Source organism: Bos javanicus, chromosome 1 (assembly GCF_032452875.1).
Source record: "Bos javanicus breed banteng chromosome 1, ARS-OSU_banteng_1.0, whole genome shotgun sequence".
Lineage (NCBI taxonomy): Eukaryota > Metazoa > Chordata > Mammalia > Artiodactyla > Bovidae > Bos > Bos javanicus.
In genome coordinates, this window is record NC_083868.1 from 26,472,502 (window position 1) to 26,497,468 (window position 24,967).

At 36.6% G+C, this 24,967-nt stretch overlaps 1 protein-coding gene across 9 annotated transcripts in view; it reads right to left on the minus strand.

Annotated features, from left to right (window-relative positions):
• Window positions 1-24,967, minus strand: part of ROBO1 (roundabout guidance receptor 1) — a 1,287,230-nt gene that overhangs the window by 25,885 nt on the left and 1,236,378 nt on the right. For 5 of the 9 annotated variants that reach the window (XM_061430941.1, XM_061430862.1, XM_061430774.1 and 2 more), the window contains 5 exons: window positions 18,133-18,287; window positions 15,272-15,607; window positions 13,008-13,115; window positions 10,059-10,203; window positions 6,903-7,151 (listed from right to left, as the gene is read on the minus strand). In XM_061430941.1, coding sequence (XP_061286925.1) covers window positions 6,903-7,151; window positions 10,059-10,203; window positions 13,008-13,115; window positions 15,272-15,607; window positions 18,133-18,287 — 993 coding nt within the window. The remainder of the gene's footprint in view (window positions 1-6,902; window positions 7,152-10,058; window positions 10,204-13,007; window positions 13,116-15,271; window positions 15,608-18,132; window positions 18,288-24,967) is intronic. The other 4 variants (XM_061431116.1, XM_061431023.1, XM_061431243.1 and 1 more) reach the window with 1 other exon arrangement.

Below are 24,967 nucleotides of genomic sequence, written 5' to 3' on the forward strand. Positions count from 1 at the left end.
ATTCTCACAACAGCATTCCAGGGTATTTATGTTATTATTGTTTTAACAGATGAGGATATTGAAATTCAGAGGACTTAAAGACCTTGCCAACGTTCCCATGACTAGTATGTATAAAATTTAGAATTTAATCTCACATTCCATTTCCAAGGCGATGGCCTTTCCTCTAGGTACGGTGTTATTATACATATATATTCACATATACAGGCTTCCCTGGTGGTGTGAGTGGTAAAGAACCCACCCACCTGCCAATGCAGGAGATGTAAGAGATGTGGGTTCGATCTCTGGGTCAGGAAGATCCCCTGGAGGAGGGCACTACAACCCACTCCAGTATTCTTGCCTGGAGAGTCCCATGCATAGGAGGGTTACAATGAGTTGGATACGACTGACGTGACGTAGTACACATACACGCATGCACATGTACACAGATGTACGTACATATGTAACATATTGATATATACATATACACAGTTGTTTAGTAAAATGTGTTATTTTTCTTCATTTCTGGGTGGTTTCTAATGCATCTGTGTGTGGCACTAGAAGAAATATGAACAATGTACCAAAGCTGAAGTTATTTAAGAGATTAAAATGGATAATTGCTTCAATATGGAGTATGTTATACACACAGGAGGAAAACCTTTGTTTAATTTGGATTGCAATAAAATACCATACTTAAAAGTCAATTTACAGCCTTTGTCAACAGGCACATCCAAAATACCACAAGAAACTTCTTTTTTTAAATACGTGTAAGACTTTTTAGCACAAAAGGAGCTATTTTGACCATCTATGAAGGGATATAGGACAGCCAACTTCACAATGAAAAGATGTCAGCATTGTTGTATGTGGATAAGTCACATTATGTGAAGCCAAAACATCTTCATGTTAAATGAGGACTGGCTTTTAACTACCAACACCCTGGGCAAATGCTGGGGAAAGACAGAAAATTTTATTCAAACCATCTGTAAATAAGGCAAGCCCAGGGAACGTGTGATAAACATGTCCAGTTTGAAATATGTAATATATTCTATTTGAAACCAAAAAGCTATTTCAAGATGCAGTACTCAAGTGGGACCTGCCACAAATAAGCCTCAACTGCCCTCAATTTTTCCCTCTGCGGGGTTTCAGTGTCTTCTGAAATAATGTACAAGGATATGGCTGCGAATCTCAATACTCTAGGCTCCTGCAAAAATGATGCCTTCATAAACATGTTCAAGAGAAAAAGAGGATAATTCCATTAATTTATGAAAGCAAGTATCTATATAGTTTACCATAAACCATTTGCCAGGCAAAAGATGAAAGGGAGAAAATACGTACCTTCGATTTTTTCCTAAAACTGGTATAGCTTTAATATTTTGTATGATTAACTATTCCCCAGTTTTTAACAGACAAGATATTTACTTTTCCTTGACTTGTTTTCCTTCCAACTATATCATACTCAGTTCATCTATACTAATAAGATATCAGTGAATTTCCTATTCTATAACTACAGTAAACCCAATAGTATCAGATACTTTTGAAAACAATATATGCAAATACATTTAATTATATTATTTTCATAGGCTGAAAAGAGAGATGAAAGATTACTATTATGTTAGTTTAGTTTATCTAGTTTTAGACAAAAATGGAATACCTTAGAAGCTCATTAGAATGTCAAAATTGTATTATCTACAATAATGCTAGTATGAAATACTTATCTAATTAAATATTGCAGTTATATGGTTTTAGCTCAGTAATTTCTTATTCATGTACATTACACTATTTATAATGTCCATAATCAATAAACATAAAAGTAAAATATGTATTCATTCTTTAAACATTTATTCTGTATCAACTATGGTGAAGAAACTTCTAGGTTCAAGACTAAAGGAATCACAAGAAATAAGACCTTAGGTAATGGTTTACAGTTTGCACTTTAATACAGAAATATTCAATTTTAAGGCACTCACATTTAATAAACTAACTATGCCACCAGGCCATGGCAGACTGTATTTTACAAAGATGTTCATAACAGTATCTTCTATCCACAATGGTCTTCTGGGATGAGAATTAGCCATCCCTTTGTCAAGAGTGGGAGTTTAGTTCTATGTCCTGAATCTGGGTGGATCCCACAACTGCTCTGACCATAGAATATGGCAGAAGTCAGACTGTGCCAGTTCTGAATGTAGCTCTTAACTGGCCTGGCAACTTCTTTTCCCTGACTTATAAGTAGGCTGCTGCCATGAAAGAAATGCCACTCCCCTGAGATCCCCGTGTTATGAGAAGCCTGGGCTATGGTGGGGAGACCCTGGAAGATGAGACTGCATGTGGAGAGAGAGGCCATGGAACCCTGAGATGGCAGACATATGAGTGAAGAATCTAACTTGGAAGTAGATCTCGCAGCCCAAAGACCAGAAGAGGCCATGTGGGTTGGTGATGAATTACCCAGTTGAATCCTTTCAGAACTTCTGACTTGTGGATTGCAAGTAAAAGAAAATGGTTTTAGGTGATGACATTTTAGTGTTGTTCATAGGCAGCACTAGAAACAGGACTCAGGCACTATGCTAGAAATTCAATTAAATAAAACAGACATAATCCTTGACTAAAGGGACTTATAGTCTAGTGGAGGCGACAAACAGTTAATTAAACATGCTGTGATAATGCAGTTTTCTCCAAGCTCCAGGATAGAAGATATCTAGGGCACTGTGGGAACATGTAGAATTGGCTCCAGCTTAGAGCTGGGGCATCAGGGAAAGACTGTCTGGAGAGTATCTTCCATTTACTCTTGGATGGAAAGGATACACAAGTATTAGCTCCATAAAGACAGGGGATAATGGTGTCCCAGGAAGATGAGATGGCCAGTGGAAAGACCTCAACATGGCTGAGAGTGCTGGGTGTTCCAGCACTTGACTCTTTGGAAATCTGGAGTAAAGGCAACGGCCACAGCGAGGAGGGGAGTGAAAATGGCTAAGCATGGGGAGGCACGCAGGGGTCAGATCACAAAGAGCCTTGATTGCTCCATTAAGGAATTTTGCCTTTATTCTAAGGGAAATGAGAGGTCACTGAGAGATTTTAAGCAGTGGAGTGACTTGATCAGTGTTGCATTTTAGGAAAATACCTCGGCACCGTCTGCAGCAAGACGATTAGGATGAAGAAAGGGCAGGGCTAAAGGCAACAAGACCACTTATGGACCATTACCGGAATACAGACAAGAGAAAATGGCTGGAGGAAGTAGGAAAGTGCCTTTATGGCTGGAGATACGTGCATTGCTCTGTGTGATCATCAAGCAGTAAAAATCTGCAGGAACGGGTACTTGGCTATAAGGGTCTGATTCTTTGGAATGAAATTTATAGAGAAATAACTATCTGTCTTTAATGAATGTATCATTAGTGGAGTGACAAGAAACAGAAGTCATCTACTAAATGGGTAGGTTTCCGAATAGGCTAAGGGTTTGAGAAGAGGCTTGACTCAAAGACTTCACTACAGATGGGGATTACAGGATCATGTATACTATCAAAAAACTAGACATGACTCATATGTCTAATATTGAGGAATTTTTAAAATAAATAATAGTACTCTTTTGTTTAAGGTGAATATCTAAATAGTCATTGGCATGGAAAAATTCACTTTTCAGTGAAAAACAGTACTTTATAAGATTATATTGGCAAATATATCATCACATCACAAATTCAAAGCAATGTGAGATTATATAAAGATGAAGGTCAGAACAGATCTTTACTGAGGACTTAGCAGTGACAATTTCTGACTACAGAGATCCTTGGTACTTTTGTATTTTCACTTTATCTGTATTTTCAAAAATTTCTAGGGTAAACATGTAGGATACACCTTCAGCAAAGAAGAGCAGTAATAGTTTTTTGTTTAATGGGCTTTCATCTACTTCTTTTTCAAAAATATTTTCAGGCAAATTAAACATTTTATTATTTATTTTTTTTCCCCGTGCTGCACAGCACGTGGGATTTTAGTTCCCCAGCCAGGGATTGAACCTGTGCCCCCTACCTTGGAAGCACGGAGTCTCAGCACTGGACCACCAGGGAAGTCCCATGGGCTTTCATCTACTTCTTCTTAGTGCCCAGGGTTATTTCCAGCAGCAATCCTGGAGATACGATTCTTAATACCTTCATAGACTGAAAGTCATACCTTTTAAAACAGGCTGAATGTAGTCAAAGAGGATTTTGGGTACAGATACCCAGTGCATTTCCCAAGTATACACGTTCACCTTGAATTCACTCCCCTAAAACAGTAGCAAGTAAGTCAACTTCACATTCTCCTCTAGTAAAAGATTCCGTTTATCAGATTTTTACTGAAGAAAGCTTTGTGGAACTTGATGACGGGAACGGGACATAAGCATTGCTCTCAAAGAGCTTTTGACTTAAACAGGGAAAGAGACACAAATCACCAGCGCTAACGCAACATGAAAACCTGATTACTGTGGTAGCAGAGTGGTGAGCAGACCATTATGAAGAGTAAAGAACAAGATGAGCAGATTTTTGCCAGGCAACAAGAAAGTTGCACAGGTGGTACATCTGAACAGAGCTTGGAAAGATGAGAAATGCTGGCCAGGCCATCAAGAGAAATAGCATGTACCAAGACACCTGTGCTCAGTGAGGACACTGAGGATTTTGGTGACAGTCATGGCCCCCACCGCTAGCTCCAGTACTGCCTTCTGTGGGCTGGTTCATGGCATTGCTGACAAGGTGTTGGTGAGTTCAAGGTAAATTCAGGGAATTTCAAACAGACTAATTAGAAAAGTGGATGTGTGGAAGTATTGGGAGGGAAGAGGTAAGTAAAGGAAAAAGGACTGTAAAAGGTATTAAAACAGGGCTAAATAGTAAGACTTGACTCTGAATGTGGAGTAACATTACTAGACTGGTGGGTAAAGAAAAACAATGTGGAGAGTTGACAGAGAAGGTGAGGTAAGTGGTGATCGATACAGGGATACAACCGTATTTAAAGGGACCAGGACTGAGGGCCTGCCTTAGGGGCTCTAGGAAAGGAAACGTAGGAACAAAATCAAGAGTATTTTGGAGTTAGAAATGAAGGGACTTGGTGAATAATTTAATTGGGGGAATGGTAGTAAGATAATAGAAAAAATTTTAGAGAAGGCTTTATATTGATGATTCAGTGGTTACTTTCTTTTTTTTTTTTTTTTTTTTTAATTCTTCCAATTTTATTTTATTTTTAAACTTTACATAATTGTATTAGTTTTGCCAAATAAGCCTGATAGAAGCAAATGGTATAAGCCAGCATTCAGAGGACTGAGATGTGAATAAGAATTAGGAAAGTAAAGTGACCAAAGAATCCTACAGAGTAGGAGAGACCAAGAGCAGCATAAAAAAGGGGAGGCTAAAGGAAGTTTAAAAGGTAATAGGGTTAACTATAAGGAGAAAGGATTGAATCAAGAGGAAAAGGCTGAAAAGGCAAGATAGATAAGCTGATTTTTGATTGCGATCAAGAAAGGTGAAGAGGTTGACCTAAGGAAAACAAGAAGCGCTTTCCAGGAAGAAGATACTGGGTACCATTTGTAACACAGAGGAGGATGCTAAGGAAATAGGTAATTTGAAAGAATGAGAAAAGAATGTTGAGATATTTCAGAGCTAACAGCCTCTATTAGCATCTCATTTTCTCTGAATAAGAGTGGCAGCAGAGATGGTTGTGACCTTAATAGGGAAAAGAGATGTCTTATTTGTTCTCAATCTTCCTGAAGTTCCATGGGTTAATAACATTAAATTTAAATGTCTGGCAATCCGACTTCCCCCTTGTCACGCAGAAGAAAATTTAACTACTTCCTTCATTTTACAGAGTATATCAGTTAAATTTGGTAATAACCTCTTACTGATAGAATAGTTCAAAGCACTGCAAATTCTGTTTTGATCTACAGAATTCAAGCAGCATAAACCAGAACTTGTTATTCATTCAAGAATATTGAGGGGAGATCTTCTGAGGCAAATAATATACTCAGTTTCAAATGAAATTAGGGATACAGAAAATAATATATATATATATATATAATGTGTCAAGGACAATAAAATACTACAAACAAAATCATCAACAATGAGAGAAGTGCTGACATGATGCAGTAATAGCTTTTATGTGGTAGAAATGACAAGTGAAGGATTTGTGCATAACAAACGTGCTGGTTGGCAATGCTGAATACATAGGTTAAAAAATCTAAGACACACACACAAAGCTGATTTTTGATCATGATCAAGAAAGGTAAAGAGGTTGACCATTTCAAAAGAACAAAGAAGAGTTTGCCAGGAGGAAGATACTGGGTACCATTTGTAACACAGAGGAGGATGTTGAGGAAATAGGTAATTTGAAAAGTAATGTGAAACATACTATTAGTAGCTTAGACAAAAGGACTGTAAGCTAACTTAATCTCAACCAAAGTAAAGATACCTGAAGTCAATACAAAATGAATATACCAAATTCATCCTGTAACGTTATAGCTTTTAAAGAACAAATCACTCTGCAGTCTGAATTTGCAAAGACTGGAGGAAAATCTCTCCTTCACAGACTAAAGATATGGCATGGCCACGCATAAAGAAAACTAAAATATAAAACCACCCGTCATCAATAAGATGTTATAAGATAAAAAAAAATGATTAGCAACCCATATATTTACTACATGGTATCCATGTGTTTATGAATGCAATTATCCTAAGTGGGTGAGAATTAAGGCACATTATTTTATGGTTGCAAGTTCACTGGGATCAATTAATCTAATGTTACGATCAACAATATTACTTGATATGCTAATTACCAGGGAGGGCTTCCTCTGTGATGATACTGGAAAAAAAAAGGCCCACGTGACCTGAAAAGTACTTCGGGTAAGAGCATTCTGTAAATGCCACTTACGAGTGGAAATGAGCCAATCTGTTAGTGAAGAAGCCGAATGACCCCCGTACCTCCTGTCAGGCTGGTGCTGCCCATGGCCCACCTCCTCGGGACAATCCTGTAACATGGGCTGGAGTTCTTCCTGTGGAGAGGGCGTGAGAGTGGCGGTGGATTGATGGCTGTAAGACACGGCAGCCGGAGAAGAGGCGGCTCCCCGCACAGGGGGAGTGGGACCTCGTTCATCTTCCTCCTCTTCTAGTTCACCTTGTTGCAGATACATCCGTGCTGGGGGCACGGGGCATGGCATTTCTTGGTCATAGCTAGAACAAATCATAAGGACGCTTAGACTCACTTCAGGTTATTCCAATGAACTATCTGTAGAGTTAGTGAAATAGTATTGAATTGCTTTTGAAATCTGAATGTTCAGGCCACCTTCAGAAGGTACTGTTGGGACTCCCCTGGTGGTCCAGTGGCTAAGAACTCACCTGCCAATGTAGGGGACACAGGTTCAATCCCTGGTCTGGGAAGATTCCACATGCTGCTGGGCAATTGAGCTCGTGTGCCACAACCACTGAGCCTGTGTGCTGGAGCTACTGAAGCCCCTGCACCTAGAGTCTATGATCCTCAACAAGAGCAGTCACCACAGTGAGAAGCCCACGTACCATGACTAGAGGGCAGGCCCTGCTCCCCGCAATGGGAGAAAGCCCACACACAGCAACAAAGACCCAGTCCAGCCATGAATAAATAAATAAATAAGAATTTCCAAAAAAAGAGCTTTTTTTTTTTTTAATAGTTCACTGTCATAAAGATGTGTGTGTTGCTATAGATAACAAAGTTTTCTCCATGGGATTACAATTCAGTTGGCTCATCATAGGCTCTGAGAAGTCAGGCAATAAAGAAATCTAACAAAGTTTAATTTAGTAAACCCCAAATGTGTTTGATCTCTTCAATCCCTCCAAGTCAACATGATCTCTAAAGGACTATTCAGGATGGTCTTGAAAATAATCCAAAGACAATATGCTAAATTCTGAGAAAAATTACTCTTGAAAATCCCTCTGGAGGGAGACACATTGAAGATCAACTTATTAGCCCAATACAATCTACTTTTCCTCTAAAATCATAATAGATGATTTTAAACCAAATCATAAAATAGATGATTTTAAACCAAACTATTTCTTTGGTTGGGCACAAAATATAGTATAGTTCGCTTGCACTTGGGATGGTGAATGAAAAACACAATAAATAAAATAATCAACAAACTATAAAATGTCCCCTCTCCTCCATAGCTAGAGCTATGCGGAAGCTCTAAATGAATCTGGCGAACATTTGTTCCTTTCTCTTTTATCTCAGGGTACAGAATTAAATGGCAGTAACTTGATGCATTATATAAATTGTGGTCATGTTACCCTTCTATCTTATTTATTCTCTACCTTGTTTACCAGAACTCAGGAAAGTTGATGCTCATATAACATGATTTCTTTGTACCTTTATATCTTCTTTTAATGAACAAATCCCACTATCTGTGACACTTCCTCCTGTGTTTCCTATGTCTCTTGTACTCCTTTTGACATTCCTCTCTTCTACCTTAAACTGTTCCCCAGTTCATTCATACTCTACTTCTAAAAATCTCTAGAATTTATACCTTTTTCTCCATCCTCACATTGCTTTTTACTATAATGAGCACCACTTTCCAGTTAGTCACCTGTTTTAGGGTAATAAGTGGCTCTTTAGTTGCCTACAGAATAAAATATGAGGACCTAAACAACACAGTCAAGTATCTGTATAATCTGGCAAGAATACTGGAGTTGCTTGCCATTTTCTGCTCCTGGGGATTGTCCTGACCCAGGGATCAAATCCAGGTCTCCTGTACTAGTAGGCAGATTGTTTACTGACTGAGCCACCAGGGGGCCCTCATGATGGTGAGTTCCCTGGTAAAAATGACCCCCAGGTGTACTTCTTTAGGACTGTCTGGGGTTCCCAAGGGCAAAAAGGCTATAATGTGCCTCAATGGAGAAAATATGTGAATTAGGTAAGCTTTGCTCAGGAATGACTTACAGTGCTATTGGCTGTGAATTCAATGTTAATTAATCAACAATATATATTAAATAAGGTGTCTTTAAACAAAAAACATATAAAAGAAGGTATGTATGGATCTCCATTTCCATCTCCAGGGATCTTTCTTATCCAGGGATTGAACCCAGGTCTTCTGCACTGCAGGCAGGTTCTTTACCACCTGAGCCACCAGGGAAGCTCTTCTTATGGATAGACTGACCAAGATGTAACCAGAGCTTAAAGGAACCTAACCTTGCATTTTTCTGAGGATCAATGGTTCAGTATTTGTGAATTCAGTAATTAGAAAATAAAAGTAAAGAGACTTTGTTTCCTGTCATACTTGGAACTCTAAAACTGTTTTTCGTTTTGTTTTTGTGGAGAATGAAAGAACAATGTCTTCATTTCAATAGCAGTCTTTAGAAAGACTATTTTCAGGCCGATTTTGCACTTTCTGTGTTAATTCTCTATATCAAAGGAGCTCTCTTCCACTATCAGCTGAGTGAAGCTGCTGTTTTTGTTTTGTTGGGTGGTACCACATCTAGTTCTACAGACCCTGGAGTGAGGAAGAAGCATGCTAACTCTCTAATTGCTGTCCTGTGGGTTCTTTACACTCGTTAAATCTGTGAGAAACAATTCAGCAAAGTTTAAACTTCTACAGTTTTCAGCAGAATGTGATAATATCTGAGAGCAAACAGTTTTCAGGATGCTGGAGCTGTGGTATAAATCCATACACTTAATTTATGAAAATTCAGAGATATACAACAGAAGTTTTGATATTTGAAAAATACAAAATCAAATATAGTGATATATAAGTGATCTCATATATAGTCATGACCATGTATGTTAAATATATGTATATAATTTAAAATACTTATAAATATGTAAACTGTGTGTGTGTGTGTATGGTGAGTGGGGGTGTGTGTGTGTATGTATATGTATTCATGACTCATGATTCTGAGTTCCAAAAGAAGCTTCTAAGATATGAATTCCTTTTGTTGTTGCAAAGCTGAGGAGGGTTTCTAAGTTGTCCTGACCCATCAATATTGTTTTATTCAGAGAAAATGTCCATGGACCTTAAGAATCAGTCTCCCTGGTTGATTTAGTTTAGTAATTACTTAATATTGGTTTAGGGAATCCTATTGCTCCACTTACATCTGCCCTAAAATCCCTCTTACCTTTCATCTACAGAGATGCTGTACTCTTCACTGTTGCTATGAGGAGGAGGATGTGCTGGGGGAGGGGGCAGTAGGTCTGCCCAGTTCATGCCACCTTGCTTTGGCACTTTGGGTGTCCGTGCCCCTTTCTTGTGCCCTTGACTCCCTTGAAAAGAAACAAAAGACAACTTTTATTTCTGAATTTTAAGCCTTTTCTATTATCCACAGATTAATAATCCACATATTATTAATAATCCACAGATTATGTTCTGTAAATATGATCTTATAATTCATATACAGAGGTAAACACACTTTTCTTCTTAAATTTTAAACAGAACTTTGTACAAAAGAAAATGCAGAATACTGACAAGTTTAACTGCAAAATAAATAGTGAACGAGCAATAAAACCATAAATGAATTTTTATAAGTCATATCATTAATAGTGATCTTCCTACAGCAATTAATTGCATTATGGATTATCATCTAAAACAAATGAGCTGTAGACATACTTTCTGAAGTGCCTTTCTATTATTTAATTGCTGGAACCTAAAATACAATATGATACGGATACGATCTATTACATTTCCACTGTTGCATTAAATTACTGAGTATATATAATTTGTACTTGTCCACTGAAACGTTTTAGGCACAATGAAATTACTAGTTTTTGTCAGAAAGACAGGTGCAGATGAAAATAATTGCTGGAAGAACTAATATATCTAACAACAAAAGAAGCAGAAAAATGGTTTTTAAAAAGGAGCCGAAGTGTTTCTAGCCACTGTTTCTATAAAATTATGGCTTAGAGTGAAATAATGTTGCTTGAACATTGTTAGAAGTTTAAAATAGCTCAATTATTCAAGTTGCCCAACATTCTGGTATTAGATTTGGTATATTCTTTAAACATAGGTAGCTGCACATTTTGGTATATTCATTTTAAAATAATGTTAGGTCAAAAGATATTTGGAGATAAAATGGTCATTATCCTCCTCCTCCAATAGGATATATTCTACATTCTTACGTAAATTACAGACAATGAGTATATTTTTCTTATATGATTCCTTAAATTGAGTGAATTGTCTTTTTTTAAAAAAAAAAAAAAAAAAAAAACCTTTCTGAAACAGCTCCAGCTCACACAGTACATGAAACAGGTCTGAATATATTCAATGAGACTTATTTTTTAAGTCCCTTGGGAATTTTGAAATGACAGTGTTTGTGAGGCCACACGTCTTGCACTGGTCTGTTACTGCACCAAGTGTGGGCTGAGGGACAGGCTGTTACTTATAAATTATGATGGCCTGGCTTCTGCCTGTTTTCTCTCTGCCTCCGCTCACCTGTCTGTCTTGGAGTGGCTATGCGTGTACTGAGGAGTTGACTGTACCCACAGCCTTTGTCTTGATTTCCTGGCGCTCATCCACTGTAACAACTCTACCTGTCCTGAAAGGCCTTACACCACAAATCTCGCCTTTACTTCATTTAATTGCCTCATTCTCTCCCCTAATTACCACCAGATTTCACATCATGGGGCCTTTTTACCGCATAGTCACAGAATACTAAATACCAAGTAGCAGCAGAACATCAGGATCTATGTATCGAAACTGAGGGATGGAGAAAGGCAATCGAATAACAACCCAGAATCTTTTTTTTTTCATTAAGACGTTTTTCTCTTTAAGTGCCTAAGAATTCAAAGAAGAAATGGCATGGGATATCAAATATAAAAACACTTTATATAGTTGTCCAAGAGGACATCTTTGAAAATTTTCTCTTATTTTAAAAATGCTTAATGCTTCTGCCTACTTAGGCAGAGGTGAGAATCCAAATAGCACACTCACCCCTGGAATGTACTAAGTAATAATCTGTGAGTCTAGCTCTTTTCCAGTGTCTTTTTTTTATAGTTTAGAGTTTACTTACTTTAAAAAATATAAAAAGTCATTTGATAAGATTTGTTAAAAACAATCAAACAATACACAGTAAAACAAGAGTAGATCTAAAAAGGTATAGAGCTATTTCTAACCTCCTTAATTCAACTAGGAACAATTTCAATCAGTGACAAAACACAGGCTACAAAATGCCAAATCAGCATGCCTTCATCAAGGCAAGATGGTAAAATGCAAATACCATATTCATTACAGAAGAGGGGTAGAGACATTTGGCTAAAAGCACCTACTGGCAACTTTAATCCAGTTGCTAGGAAGTAATATATCTACCCTCTCCTGGAGAAACAAACTAGAGTCAAGATCAATTGGTTTTGTCCTCATTGTGGTGTGACTTGCCACATGTTCGTTCTAATAATGAACCGCCTTTAATTAGAAAAACAGGGCTTAAGTGCCAGCAAGCTCCCATCTGCAGCCGCTATCAGGAAAACAGCTGGCAAACAGCTGCAACAGCATGGAAACCACAGGGGAGAGGCCGCGGTGTGGCTTCTGAGGCTCGCACATGCTGACATCGGGAGGTTGCTTCACGAGATTTTAGAGCAGGAACTAAGCAAGGGATAGAGAGATCGTTAACTGAGGCAGGTTCCAATTGTACGTAAATCTTATGATACTATCTCTTGGGCTTTTGAAGAATCAAAAAAGCTACTCAAGTGTGCTGAAGTTTCATATGCTTTAACAGACTACCTTCAAATGGTAACATAGCAGATTAACTGTATGTACAATATTTTTAGTTATGTTTTTGCTGAGATGGAAAAAGTGTTTCAACTGCCTTTAAAGATTCAGTCATGCTTCTGGCTTTAATAGAGCTCCTTAAAAAGGAAGAACATAGGAGCCTCAATCTTCGTTACCAAATAGAACATAAAATGGTTCAATGAGTGGACAGTAGTTCACACTGCAGAGACAAGACCTATGCCTGGAAGATTCAAATCATATAAAGTGATTAGACATGTCATATTTCAGATCATTAACATTCAAGCTAAAGGAATGTACCATCTCTTTAAAGGAGAGACTGGCCTTCTCCTTGGTTTCCCTTACTTACCTGATGTACTACTTCCCCGGTCTGAACTGTTGTAGGATCCTCCAGTATTCTGGTCATATGACTGGTTGTAAGGGATAGTTGGAGCAATTGTGTCATTTGCACGATAATCTGGACATGTCAGATGGAAAATGAAATGAAAAATGTTATACATTTATTTTGGTGCCTCAATCATTTACCAAGGATTAAGCTTTTAAATTATCATATTGATCATTTGCTAAGATGGACATGTGTTTAGGATGAAAGGTCAAGAAAAAAATAAAGATCTTTAAACATGTCTACTTTAAGATATGTAAAATATAAACTCTTTGTGTCTTCTTTACATGAATCAGAGTAAACATAAGTGTGAATGAATCCCACCAGGGACTATTTCTTCTCTTTAAAACACTTATAAATCAGCTAAGGCATAAGTCAGCTTTGCTTGACTTCTTATCTTTAAAAATATGGTAACAAAATAATTTTAATAACAATAAATCGGGAAAATGTCATGTCTGTGAATCATTAAAAAATAATAAAACATAAACCTGAAACTTGCCAGGAAGATTATGTCTAATTAAAAATACAGATAAGAAGACGAAGTATCTCAGTCTTCCACAAATACTTCTGCTTGCTGAGGGAGAGGTGAAAATCCGAGCGAAAAACTCACCCCTGGAATGTACTGAGTAATAATCTATCAGTCTAGCTGCATTCCAGTGTCTTTATTATAGTTTGACATACCAAGTCTGTTTATAAGCAGTATAAACAATTTATCACAGCTCTGAAATATTTGTACAGAGGACTGTCAGACCTTTCCAAAGTCGACAATAAAGCTATATACTCTGTAGGAATAATATGACAATAGTTTGAATCCCCACTGTAAACTCTCTGATTACAGAACCTCTCCTATTCATCTTTGCCATGAACTCACATATTATGCTAAGTGAAAAAAGTCACATGGAGAAAGACAAATATTGCATGTTATCACTTATAGTTGGAATCTAAAAAATTCAACAAGCTAGTGAATATAACAAAAAGAAGAAGATTCACAGATACAGAGAAGAAACTAGTGGTTATCAGCAGGGAGAAGAAAAGGGGAGGGGCATACAGGTAAGGGACTAACGGCTGTATTATATATAAAATAAGCTACAAGGATATACTGTTCAACACAAGGAATGTAGCCAGTATTTTATAACTATAAATGGAGTGTAACCTTTAAAAATTGTGAATGACTACATTGTACACCTGTAACTGCTGTAAGAATGTATCTCAACTATATTTCAAGAAAAAAATGGTTAGAAAATATCTATTGAATTGGGTTATTATACCAATCAAATGTTTTCTTAAACTGGGAATAAAGCAAGATGAGTGACTTATTAAAGTAAAACATATAATACTATCTCTTGGTAATTTCCAACTGTAATACATTTAGCTTTGAACTCAAGCTTAAAAAAAAGGAAATCTGTATTTCTAATTATCTGCAATTAAATGTATCCTTTACCTGGACACTCATACAAACTGTCCTGACTTATTCAAATTAGAGCATTCCTTTTATTTCTAGAGGTATAATTTTGTAAATCATGTTATTAAAGCAGTAACCTAAAGGAACTACAAGAAAATCAAATACCTATCCCTTCCAACTCACCCATTTACAATAGAGAAACATTCCACTCAGGCCATAAAATACTATTCTGCAGCTATAAGTTAACACTGAACTCAATTTACTTTAGGTTCTACCCTGACAGACTTCAATCAGGTCAAAGAAATTTAGGGTCTAAAATCATACATTGCAGCAGTCTTAGTAACCACAAGAGGTAGGAGAAATATAAAAAATTGAACCACTTCTCCAGTTCAAGCCTAATTATTTTTTTTCAGTTTGATATAAAAATGCCACTCATTTATATGACCATGTAGAAGCAATTATCTTCCATTCTCGAGTGGAAAGAATGGGAGAGTCTATTTATTTAAAAGGTGAGGTATTGTGACGGCTGTACATCTGCCTTATGAATAAAAGATTCTGTCTGGAGCAATCCCTCACCTACGATTAAATTTAAATTAATCTCAAAACCATTTGGAAATACTTATATATTATTATAAAATCAATTTTCCAAGGTTATTGTTGTGCTAATTAACTTTTTGACACTGGAAATTTTGAAACCAAAGAAATCAGAAAACCTTAGTGACAAAAGACAGATTTCACTCACAAGTTCCAGACGAGCTTTGGCATGTACTGCTGAAAGGTTAAGGAAGCCAATACAGAAGATGGTGGGAATAAAGGCAAGTCTCTTTACCTTTGTTCAGTTTGTTTTGCTCCATGATGTTATACTGAATTGGTGCCACTTCCTGTTTCTGCTGTCCGGATGGCTTCCAGTGCTTCTCGCCAGAGTCTCCACTGCCATTGTTCATGTTGTTGCTGAGGTTTGACTGGATGAGCTGGGTGGTGGCATAAGGGGTGGGCTGCCCTGATGGATTGACAAAACGCCCATCCTTCAGATTTGGGCTATTGAAGGTTTTCATCTCATTGATTTTGTTACTAAGGTCCACATCACCATAAACAGTTGACTCAGGGAGCATCAGATTTGTTTGTTTGTTATCCAGTTGGTTGTTATAATTTGCTATACAATCAGCTATGTGCAATGGAGAGGAAAAGGAAAAAGTCATTCTGCATGGTTATTCGTTTTAAATTTCCTTGTAAGAAGCTTTGTGAGTCACAGTATTATTGTTATATAAAGTATAAATGGGCTTAAATACTATGAGTAAAAAGGACCAAGTATTCTTATGTCCTTTCTAAAGAACAGAATTAAATGTTCTTTCAAAAAAAAAAAATTGAGGGAGTAAGAGAGGATATATAATTTATATGGAGACTAAATAATTCTGAACTTCAGTTAGTGTTATGTAGTTTATAAATAATGAACTCAATTTAAGTAATTTTCCTTTAACAATCACATTAATGGGAAATGCACTAAGAGAATATATACATGAATATCTTTATGTGCCAAGTTTAAATTTTCTAATCTGGAGTTACTGAACTATTTGAAATTACTAGCTAGCTGTTGAAGCAACAGAACAAGGCTAATATGTTAAGAGTGCAGACCTTCCCCCTCCCCCAAAAAACTTCTGCCTTCAGATCAAATAACTTGAGATTTCAATATTGTACAAAATACCTGTATTCAAAAAAATGAGGAACAGAAGAAAAGTGATAGTAAACTATACTCAGGAGAATTTTATTAGTTTTTTCCTTTGGTCACACAAGATAATCATTATCAAGAAAAGCTATTATATAGTCATTTTGCATGGTTTCATAATGATACCTCAAGATATATAAAATGACAATAATGATGGCCAAATGAATCACAGTAGCCAGGGCAATTTAATCAAATAACACCTGTAATAATTTAATATTTCAATTTCACTCTAATTTTTCCTTCATTTAAATATTTAAGAGTGAAATAAGTTATATATATATATATATAAATACTTAAGGTCTGCATTTGAAAATATTAAAATAGCAGAAAGAACTAAAATCATTTAAAACTAAAATATTATTTAAATAAAAATTTAGTTAAGTTATAATAATAAAAATACCACTATTTTATTCATAGTGGCTGCAGCATTAACAAGTTCACCTTGAGGATGAGTTTTCAACTAAATATCATAAGAATTGATGAATTAACATGGCTACTACTTAAGATGTAAAAATGAATATAGTTTTAAGAAAAATTTGCAACTTCTCTATCCTACTGAATTCAATTACTTTGTATTTTAACAACAAATGATCAGGGATCAGAGGTATTTAATTAATCTGGCTTTTAGTAATTTTATTTCTAATTTTTAGGTATTAAGCTTCATGTAAGAGTTGTTAAAATATTTTTAATGGCAATATAGTTTTGGCAATCTCATTTTTTTTGCCAATATTTCCGTATAAGTGCTATCATATGGAAATGAACATGTTCTATTTTGCACTGTCTAATACAATAGCCACATGTGGCTACTGAGCACTCAAAATGTGGCTAGTGCATATGAGGAACTGGATTTTAAATGGTATTTTATTTAATTTAAATAGCCACCTGAAGCCAGAGGCTACCATGCTGGATAACTCAGCTCTTCATATTAATTTACAAAAATGTTGTCATTTTCTTGTCTTATTGGCCTCAGCGTAATCTTTCTTTTACTTATAATTATGTGAGCACTTCTCTGCCTCGATAACTAGAACACCGACCTCTGAAGAATAGGGACTTGGTCACATGGTTGCATCATTTTCATATCCAAATTCAGTGGAGACTATGATTTGTTCTTTATGGTACATCACAATTTTTACTTAAATGCCATATTTTATTTTCCTTTTTCTTAATTCCATGGGTTATTTTTATAGTCATATATTTGGATTCTTCATGACTCTTTCAATATTTCCTATATTGTGAATGCATGCTGAAAGGTTTTTTTTTTAAGAATTATAGTTTTTTTTTATTCTTTTAAATATTGTATACTCTACATCCAAAGTTTACTGTCATGTTTTAGCATGAAATTTTATCAAGTAATTCACCACACATATTTCTGAACCCCAAAGACACAATTAGTATTAGTATACACAGCTGCAAAAGGTATATATTTCTTGTATTCTATGAAAATTTACTATTATACAATAACATTTTTGAATTTCATTTAGCTTTCATTTAAAATTTTTTTTGCCATCATCTAATTATTCTTATTGTTGTTGTTCCCGCCATTAAAAATTTGATCCCTCGGACTATATATTTATTGGTCTTTTGATTTGCTTTGCCCTCAAAATCTTTAAAATAAATACTCTAAATAACTACAATCTACTAAAATTATAATTACACACATTTTTATGAGGATAACTACTTCTACATAATTTCATTTTTCCTTATTTGCTATTTATTCTAGAATTTATATCCTCCATTCTCCCTTCACATACTGGGAAACATTTTTGGGTGTAGGGTGAGGTGTGGAGATATAAGGATGGAAAACATAACTTGAATCAGGCTAATTTGCTAAACAGTGGTTAATATTTCATGAACATATTGATTAAATTTCCTTTCCAATTTAGGGAGAAGAAAAGGGAAGTTATCTCCTCATGGCCTGCTCCTAACAATGCCACACTTGTGTATCAAGCTATCTCTGTGCCTCTAACCTGGGCGACTATACGTGGTCAAGTTGCTGTCACTGTTCCCATTGCCTGCCGTGCAGCAATTGATGGAGCAGTCATTGTGATTGTTGCCAGTGTTAGGCCATGTGTCTGCAAGCCATGGCTGTGTGGCAGGTTCACTGATGTTGAGAAGTCCTGGCCTAAAGAAAAAAGACATGTATAAAAGCAAGTGTTATATAAGTAGCAAATAACATTGCCTATTCAGAATTCCAACCCATTCTCCATCTTATTATCCTCACAAATAATTTGGTCAATTATGCCAAAAGATATTATCATTCTTTTTATTTTATACACAAGGCAACTAAAATGTAATGTTCTGAGACACACCTCAGTTGATATAGCCATTACACTGTAAACAGGCAGAGACTTAAAATCCTGTAGTTTCTAATGCTTTACTCCTTCTTCAGTCACAGACTAAAAACCAAACACGGAGTCTAAAAAGGTGGATACTTGTATTTTTCAGTGTTTTAATAGCTTACAGAATACTTGAGTTAAGCGAGTTTGCATTTCTTAATTTTTGACCCATTTAAAAAAAAACAAAAACATGATTCTTCTCACAATTTCATTAAAAAATGGAACAAGCTCTTTACTCAGATAAAGGAGCCTTCACAGTAAGCACATTTGCATACTTTTCTCCAAAACCATGTCTCAGAGAGAGTGCGTCTCGGGCTCTGTGACATTTTGTGGAGAGCCTCATCAGTGTTTCAGTCCATAGCTCTGCAAGCTTGTCAACAATTTCTCATGGTGACAATGTAAAATGCCATGAATCCCTATATAAACAAAAGAAAGCTACTGAATTAAATCTGGTAAAACAGTGATGTCCACTGTAAGAAATATGAGTGTTAATGTTTTTTTTTTTGGAACAACAGATGTTAATCCTCTCTCACTGTGCATTGGGAGTGCAAAGTACATCAGCAGTTACTAATGGGAATCCTGGACCACCAGCGCCAGAGACACAGACAGAAGCTCAGCAATGGCAGTCCTGAGGGCCTCTTCCAACCTTGACTCCAACTGATAATTCAGCAAAAGAAGTGATGATGCAGGATATACTGTCAGATCCACAATAAACAGACCGGCACTGAAGATTCAGAAAAGAGTTCCTTCATGGTTTCATTTTCTTTGTTAAAATGTAAAAACCATGCTTCTCATTTAGCTGGGAAGAACCTGACGTTTAACTTGTGTTTGTGGGGAGTGCGTGTGTGTGTGTGTGTGTGTGTGTGTGTGCGTGCGCACATGCGCTCAGTCATGTCTGACTCTTTGAAACCCCGTGTACTGGAGCCCAGGCTCCTCTGTCCATGGGATTCTCCAGGCAAGAATACTGGAGTGGGTTGCCATGGCCTCCGTCAGGGTATCTTCCCAACTAAGGGATAGAACCCTCATCTCTTATGTCTTCTGCACAAGCAAGCAGATTCTTTACCACTACGGCCACTCGGGAAGCCCATCAGAGTCACTGTCATGGTTTCTATTCTGACATACAGAGTCAACCAATGAAACTTATGATGCAAATGATGATTATATGAGGAATAATTCACTTCAAATGAAAATATGGGTTTATAATTTATATATCTGTATACATATATATGTATTCATATATATATGTGTGTATACAAGTATCTGTAATAAAAATGAATACTTACCTTTTGTTTATAATGTGTGAGGCACTGTCTGACTTCTTTATATATATTATTAACTCCTAATAATCTACAGAGTAGTTACTATTATTGTCTAGATTTTACAGATTAGGAAATGGAATTGCCTGAGACAGGTTAAGAAATGTGTTCATGGGTATAGCAAGTGAGTGAGTGGCAGAGTTGGGATTCAAATACTGGTAGGTTGTCTGTAGAATCCACACTGCAAACTAGGAAGCTATTATAAACACATATGTTGAAGAGTGATTAAATTTCTAAAAACCCTCAAACATTCCTAATCAAAGGAAGAGTGAGGAAATGTCTGAAGTCTTGAGAATAATGTTGTAAAAACTGGACAAATTCACTGTTAAAACTGTTGATAAAAACATGCTTTGAAGAGCGATGCGGCTGACCTGTTAAAATTAAAAATATTTAAATGCAAGCTGTATCACAGATATCTGGAGTCTTTGAAATTGATGTTGGTTACAGAAACTCTGCATCTAGTCGTCTTTAGCTTTTCTTATTTTCTCTTAAACCTAAACCAACTGTGTTATCATTTTGAAGTTATTAAAAATAAATCTCCATATTTGACACTGTAGAAATATTAGAGTATGTTTGAAGTATGGGTCAAGTGGAAATTTTCCACAGCCTGACTTACATGGTTCAAAAGGAATAGACGGTATTTTTATGCTACTATGATTCCCTCAGAAAAGTACTTTTAAAAGTAAACGTTTTGATATCATCAGAGGCTGAAAGAACTTTTCATATACATGGGAGTTTTCCAACAGGAAGTGGGATTAACAATTCACATCCTGGCATTCGGTTCAGACTTGTGTTTGGAATGCTAATTATTTAGTGAAGAAGGTTGAGTCATGATTACTGGCCCATAATAAATCTTAAAATGACATATGTATGTTTCACAGACCTCTAAGGAAGTCAAAGTCATATGTAGTTATTTTTATAAGGGTGTTAGGGTCCTTAAAAACTAAAAATCTCATAAGATATTTTTATGCATTGAAGATGATCTAGTCTGTATGGGACAGATTTAGCTATCCCCCAGTAAGAAATGAAGCAGAAGCAAAACACGGTACTGGTTACAGTGATTAGTATGTGTTGAACACATTATATAATATAACGTTACCATATTGCTTCAGTCGTGTCCGACTCTGTGCGACCCCATAGACGGAAGCCCGCCAGGCTCCCCCGTCCCTGGGATTCTCCAGGCAAGAACACTGGAGTGGGTTGCCATTTCCTTCTCCAATGTTACCATATCATATATCTATAAATACAATCATATTCTACATATGTATTCATATAATGTTGGTTATATTTTCATGTCAATACATCTGAACTTTCCCTATTTCTTCCTTGTCTTCAAAAAGGTATTATTAAAGAAAGGAAGATACTAGTGCTTGCAAAAACCGTATTTAACTTCCATTTTATATTAAGGGGACAGTTCTGTGTCACAAAAGAAAAGAGGACAAATGAACTTAAATAATTATGAACTTAAATAATTTTTATTCCTCTGCTCCTCCTACTCTAGATATTCTACTCACTCACTCCAAACACACACACACACACACAAACAAACCTATTTGAACTCCTAAACCACAAAATAAAATACTAGAGGGTTCAGAAGCTGAGGAAAATAGTGAAGGGCCTAGCAACAAGGGCTGCCTGGCTGTCTCCTCTTTCTTTTGACATCCTGAAGAGTTTTGAAGCCCAGTAACAAGCGAGGGAGAGATCTGAAAGTGGTCAGTCCTTTAGAGAGAAGCAAGGCCTGAGTTCTGTTTCTTTCTCACCTCTGTGGCCAGGAAATGTGCTATTGGCATTCTTGATCTGGTTAGCCTGACTTTCCCACTCTCGTCTTCAGGCTTTCTCTGCTTTTTCCTGGTCTGTGCTGTGGTTTGGATCTTAACTAGTTTTGCCACCGCCCCTCCATGACCCCAGAATTGGAGATTGGGATATTTGAAAAAGGGAAAACAAATGAACAGTCACTTAATATTTACATGATTCTCACTGGATTACATTGCAAGTCCTTTGTCCTTTTCAAGTTGAGAAGAGATTTCTTTGCTTAACCGTAATCCTCATTATCACTTTTCTGTGAATAGCTGAATTTACACTTTTGAGAACCAAGACGGCCCTCTGGTTCTCCTTCTTTCTCAGTCTTCTCCTTTATCAGAGGAAAATGTCCAGGGCCAAAATTTTCTCTCAAGTCATCAAGGACTGAACTGAAATCTTCTGACATTTATTTATTTGGTAAGCCATCCCTCTCTCTTTTTTAGATACTTTTTGGTGATATTTTTAAAGATCAATATCTCATATATTGAATTTATGGATCTAATCTAATAAATTACATTTATTTCATTACAAAAATTCATGTATTCAATTATTAATTCATAAATCACATAGGCTCTAACCCTAGGATCTCACATTCTATTGTGGGAAACAATCATTAAAGCCAGGAGTTAGTAAACTATTTCTATAAAGGCTCAGAGGGTAAACATTTTGGCTTTTTGAAACATATACTTTTTGTTCCAACTACTCAGCTCTGTTATTGTAGTGGGAAAGCAGTCTTGGACAACATGTAAACAAGTGAGTCTGGCAGTATTTTAATAAATCTTTACTTACAAAAGCAGGTGGCACACCAAATTCAGACCCAGAGCCATAATTTGCTGACCCCTGATATAAACAAAAGATAATTGTATTACCTCATATCAAGTGCTTGGAGAAGGGAATGGCAACCCACTCCAGTATTCTTGTCTAGAAAAATCCATGGACAGAGAAAGCCTGGTGGGATACAGCCCATGGGGTCGCAAAGAGTTGGACGTGACTGAGCGACACACACACACACACACACACACACATATTAGGTGCTTAATTGTGGTATTTGTATAGAACAAAGAGTTCATGGAGGACACAGCAGGCGAACCTCAGCAAACTGACAAGGGGAGGAGGGACATATTCCAGGCTAATGTAATAAGGACATATAGAGAATGCAATATTGGTGACTGTCAGATGAGTTGACAGAGTGACTTACAGCATGTGGCACAAAGAAGTATGAAGGGGGTGCTGCAAGTCCCTGGAGGTTGTGGACTTCATGTGCATTGCCCAGTTTGGGCTTGCTATTTTAAATATGGTGGGTTCTATTGAAAAATGGGATCTTCAGAGCCATGATCAATACGTATTCAAAACTGCATTCCGGCTCCATCGGGCAAAGGGAATTAACAGGAAACAGTGCTAATGAAGGCAGATGAAGGCAAGATTGCTGGGAACATTTGTAACAGATCAGGTTCAGAAAACTGAACCTGAAACAATACAGTGATAGTGAAAGGAGAAGAAGGTAGGGTTAAGGAAATACAGTAACAGAGGCAGGAGTGAGGAGGATGACATTGCGACTTAGGTGTCATAAACCAGATGTGGTGGGAGGTCCACAGAGGGCTCACAGAACCTGAGAGGTGAGGGAATCCAGTGTTTAGGGACAGCATCAGAGAAGTGAGTACAGGGGTCCAACTCACTGTTCATTGTCTTACTATTCTGGATCATGGAACACACATACAACACACAGAGAACACACACACACGCTCACAAATACTTCCTAGACTGGATCATGGAACACATACAACACACACACACATTCCCAAATAGCTAGTGAGACCTCTTCCTCATGGCATTCCTGATCTCTTACCCTGTTCTGTTTTTCCAGAGCACTCACCAACTGCTTCTACTATAGAGCTGACTTTTAAAAAAATGTTTATTATCAATCTTCTATCTCCCCCACTAAATGTAAGGTTCAGAAGGACAGGAACTTGTGTTGACTTTGCTCACTGAAGCAGCCTCGGCAATCAGAACAGTGCCTGTCACATTGTAGGTATTCAATAAATAGAGTTGATGAATAAATACATTTAAAATTGTGTATATAACTGCCATTTTGAGCCCTGACTCTAATATCTTTATTCAATTGTTGCCTCTATAACATTCTAGCATCTTTTGTCATTTGGTAAAAAGATTACTTCTATTTGGTATTTAAAATAAATCCATTTCCCTGCTATACTATTTTTACATTCAAAAGGTTCATTCTATATGATGACGCTTTCCAGATAGAACTTTGTAATTTTTCAGTCTGGCTGAAGAAACCATCATTTGGTAATGAGAGATCCCTGGCCACCATGTCCTTCTTGATACTTTGGTCTACCTAGGTTCTAAATTCCCTTAGAGCAGGAACCATACTTATATTTTATACATGTGTATGTGTGTGTGTGTGTGTGAGAGACACAACACATCTGTGCACATGCCCATGCACAGAGGCTGGTGCAGAACACACAGAAGATGCTCAATAAGCATTTTCCTATGTTCTGATTAATGAGAAAGCTGATGTCTATAGCCATGAATATATACATGCAGAGAGGTGGTAGTACCATCAGGCATTCCAGATTTATCCATGAGAGAATGTTCTTATGCCAAAGGCTGTTTCATGAATGTCTGGGCTATGATTTAGAGAGGATTCCCTGTTGCAAAAATATGCCCTGGTTTAATTCCTGAATCAAGTGGATTTATTCCTATGAAGACCTCCCTTGCTGTAGTCTTTCAGCATCTGGCTTTGTTTCACAGGTATGAAAACAGGAAACCATCAGCAATACCCAGAAAAGAAAAGATTAGTGCTGACTGTCAGACTTGTACAGCGTTTTACTAAAGATGGTTAGCAGTTTTGTTTCTCTTTCTTCTTTCTTTTATCACATTTTGTCATACACTAAATTCAGTAATTTTATCATCAGATGGTATGTTCCTCAGATTCAGGAATAATGTTTTGTTTTTATCTTCCCCATTATCTAACTACACAAAGCAGGGCACTCAATAAGTTAACTGAATTTGAATTACAAAATGGTTTTGGTCGAAAAAAAATTTTTTTCTTACCTCCTAAGCTAGAAGTTGCTGTTTTTGAAAAGAAAGAATTATCTTAGAAAATTCTGATGTTTGGCTCGTGTAACTTACAGCTTCTTTCAGCCCCTTTCAGGCGACTGTCAGATCAATTTGTGATTTCTCTGTGAATGTATTAAATTTCACTGAATAATAATTACCAAAAAATCATAAATGTAGGATTGAGGTTCATTTTAATTAGAGGGGAAAAAGAAATCTCCGTGTTAACAAGCTACCTAGATTCTCCTATTATTTCAACATATTTCCCCGTGAGT